Genomic DNA, 2,801 nt, shown 5'->3' on the forward strand with positions numbered 1-2,801 from the left:
TTAAAAGGGAGAGAGGGGGAAGAGACTCTTCTACTAACAGTGCACTTTTATAAAGCCCTAACACCTCTCCTGATCTCTGTCTCACCCTCCCACCCATCTCACTGTGGTATGGGAAGGAAGTCAATGGAAAACACAGGAGCACATTATAATAATAGCCCACATGGTATCCCATCACACAAATAAGAGTGATGGTGACAATAAAATAACGGTAAGAAACACAGAAGGAGCGTTTCCTTGGACAAAGCACTCCAGAAACAACAACAAAAAGGTGCTGCCTTTCCGTCTATTCTATGAATCCCAGATGTCTGTTCTATCACTGTTCCTTTTTTGTTCTCCCTGGCAGAGTTTTTACAGCCCCTGCTCTTTTTCTAGATTATGCTGCATCTTCACAGTTTCCCCTAAATGACTCTGAAGAATTATAGACAGTGCTGTCTACAATTATAATAATGGATATGGTGATCCATTTCCAAGACAAAGTACTTCAAACAGGCTGAGGCCCACAAACTATGGAAGGACAGAATATACTAGGCCCGTGCTTTAATAGCTGGTGCATGCTTGTCGGGGCCCCCTTAGTTACCCTCGCCTGAACCAGAGTTTAGCCTAGAATGAAAGTTTACTAGCCAGCAAAATAGTTCACTTTATCTATTCTTATCAGCTTGCCTGACTACCTAGGTCATAAGTCAAACACTTGAAAAGCCCCTGAGCTGACTTTGATTGCAATGCATTATAGGCTGCAACAAAATACAGTGAGACAATCCTAAAGAAAACACCTAAAAGCCTCAACCCAGCAACCCATAGGCGACGTCTGGGAAGATTGTGACCCCATCATACTCAGCCTACGAGGAACCGGGGGAGAGACTTGTGCACTAGGGGATAAATTGCTTATTGTAACTGTACAAGGTGTGCCTGCCTACCAGACACTCAATTTTGCAAGACCGTCATTAAAAGTCTTGCTTCCACTGTTTTCTGTGTCTCTGAGTCCATTCTTTGGGCTTGGACGGGTGAGTTTGTTTCTCACAGTGCAGGTCTGGAGGTGGACTGAGATGGGGATAGAGGGACCGCTTTGAAACTTCAGGGTGGATGAATATGGGGAGCTTAGAGACAGCTGGTGTTTGGTGAGTAGTATGCTGTCAGATAAGTAAGAGCCAAGGAATCTCTTCCAAGTGGCTTTGCATGGGCAGAGTTCAAAGAATGACACTGACTCACAGCTTTGAAAGGTTCTAGGGAAGACTTTATCCTGAGGTTTCGAGAGGTCTGAGAAGGTAGCAGCCACTTGGAACAGATCCAGGAACATCTTACTAAGCTGTTGATGCATTTTTTTCCTTATGCTTTCTGCGACTTCATACCCCACCCTTTCCAAGAGGACACTGCTTCCTCCCACCTCCCTAAATGTGGGTAAGTTCATAGCCTACATAAGTCCTTGTGTAAAGTCACTAACCCATTTCCACTGCTGCTGTCCCATCAGCTGCTCTGAAGCTCCATGGTACCCAGAATCTTCGGTAAGGCAACGCTAGCCGCAGGTTGAGCTAATGCCTACTGTTGTCTCTAATGTACCTCTGAACCTCATACTTAATTCTCTTTTCCCTATTTAATTCTTGGTTTCCCACCTCATAATCACTCATGTCCTCTCTGACTGCACTGCAATCTGTGTCCCCACCTATAAATTCCAGAAGCTTAACCCTTCCCAGAGCCCTCCCTGCATTTCCTCACCTGCCAAGCCCAGTCCCCAGAACCTGCACACAGAGTCAGTCCCAAATTCCACTGTCAGTTGTTACAGCGACCAAAGAAACTCAGAGACAGCATCTTGTGCTCTATGGTCATCATCTGGTGACCCCAGAATCACTGTCATTCTCCTTCTGCTCTCAGCCGATCTTTATTTTTGAACTCCTGGGCTCAGACTCAGAAGGGACTGCAGGTGAGAATGGGTGTGGTGAGTGGAGGGAGAAGAGAGGAGGGAGGATTATAGCACTGTGGATAGGGTTGGGAGCTCTCAGAGGCCCCCTGCCAGCTCATCAGCTCTGACTCTTCCAGATAATGAACTGTGGTTGTGCCAGTTGACACTCAGGAGTGGAGACCAGATCTGCAATCTCTTGGGACTGTGATGAGGTGATCATCCTGCCCTCGAACCACACCCAGCTCTGTAGCCCAGGCACTGCTGCCTGGAGTTCCTGGGCTTTCAGCCCCAGGAAATCATGAGGTTCAGTGTCCCAGGCATGAGGATCGACTACACCAGGAGTGTGCTCAAGTAAGGGCAGCCCAGGCAGTGGACTGTTTTGTTGTTTGTATTCCATCAAGATGAGCAATGCCTGCTGTGTTCATTAACTTCTTATTGGGCAACCATCGCGCTCTCTCTCTCTCTTTCCTCTCTCTTCTCTCTCTCTCTCTTTCTGTCTCTCTCTTTCTGTCTCTCTGTCTCTCTCTCTCTCACCCTCTCTCTCTCTCTCCCTCTCTCCCTCCTCCCCCTCTCCCTCTCTCCCTCTGTCTTCCATCCCCTTCTGCTCTCGTCCCCTCTCCCCTCCCTGTCTTTTCCCTCCTCTCCTTCTTTCTCTTACTTTCTCTCTCAAGTTGAAGGAAGAGTAGCTCAATCATCTTCCAGAATTGCTTTTTACCCCCAGTCAGCTGGCCGCACAGCCCCCAACCACCGCATGCCCACTTAGCCGTTCCTTCCCTTCCCCTCTACCCTCACCCCTGGCAACCACCAGTCTGCTTTCTGTCTCTCTGGATTTACCTATCTGGGACATTTCTTATAAATGGAATCACACCATATGTGACCTTTTGTGTCACTTTTTTTTTTTTTTTTT

General features: G+C 47.5%; 1 protein-coding gene across 1 annotated transcript in view; it reads left to right on the forward strand.

The window, feature by feature from the left end:
- The first annotated feature begins 160 nt into the window (after positions 1 to 160).
- Positions 161 to 2,801, forward strand: part of LOC105535901 — a 26,247-nt gene continuing 23,606 nt past the window's right edge. The window contains exons 1-2 of the mRNA XM_011975156.1: positions 161 to 208; positions 1,362 to 1,499. Coding sequence (XP_011830546.1) covers positions 161 to 208; positions 1,362 to 1,499 — 186 coding nt within the window. The remainder of the gene's footprint in view (positions 209 to 1,361; positions 1,500 to 2,801) is intronic.

Source organism: Mandrillus leucophaeus, unplaced genomic scaffold (assembly GCF_000951045.1).
Source record: "Mandrillus leucophaeus isolate KB7577 unplaced genomic scaffold, Mleu.le_1.0 Scaffold151, whole genome shotgun sequence".
Taxonomy (NCBI): domain Eukaryota; kingdom Metazoa; phylum Chordata; class Mammalia; order Primates; family Cercopithecidae; genus Mandrillus; species Mandrillus leucophaeus.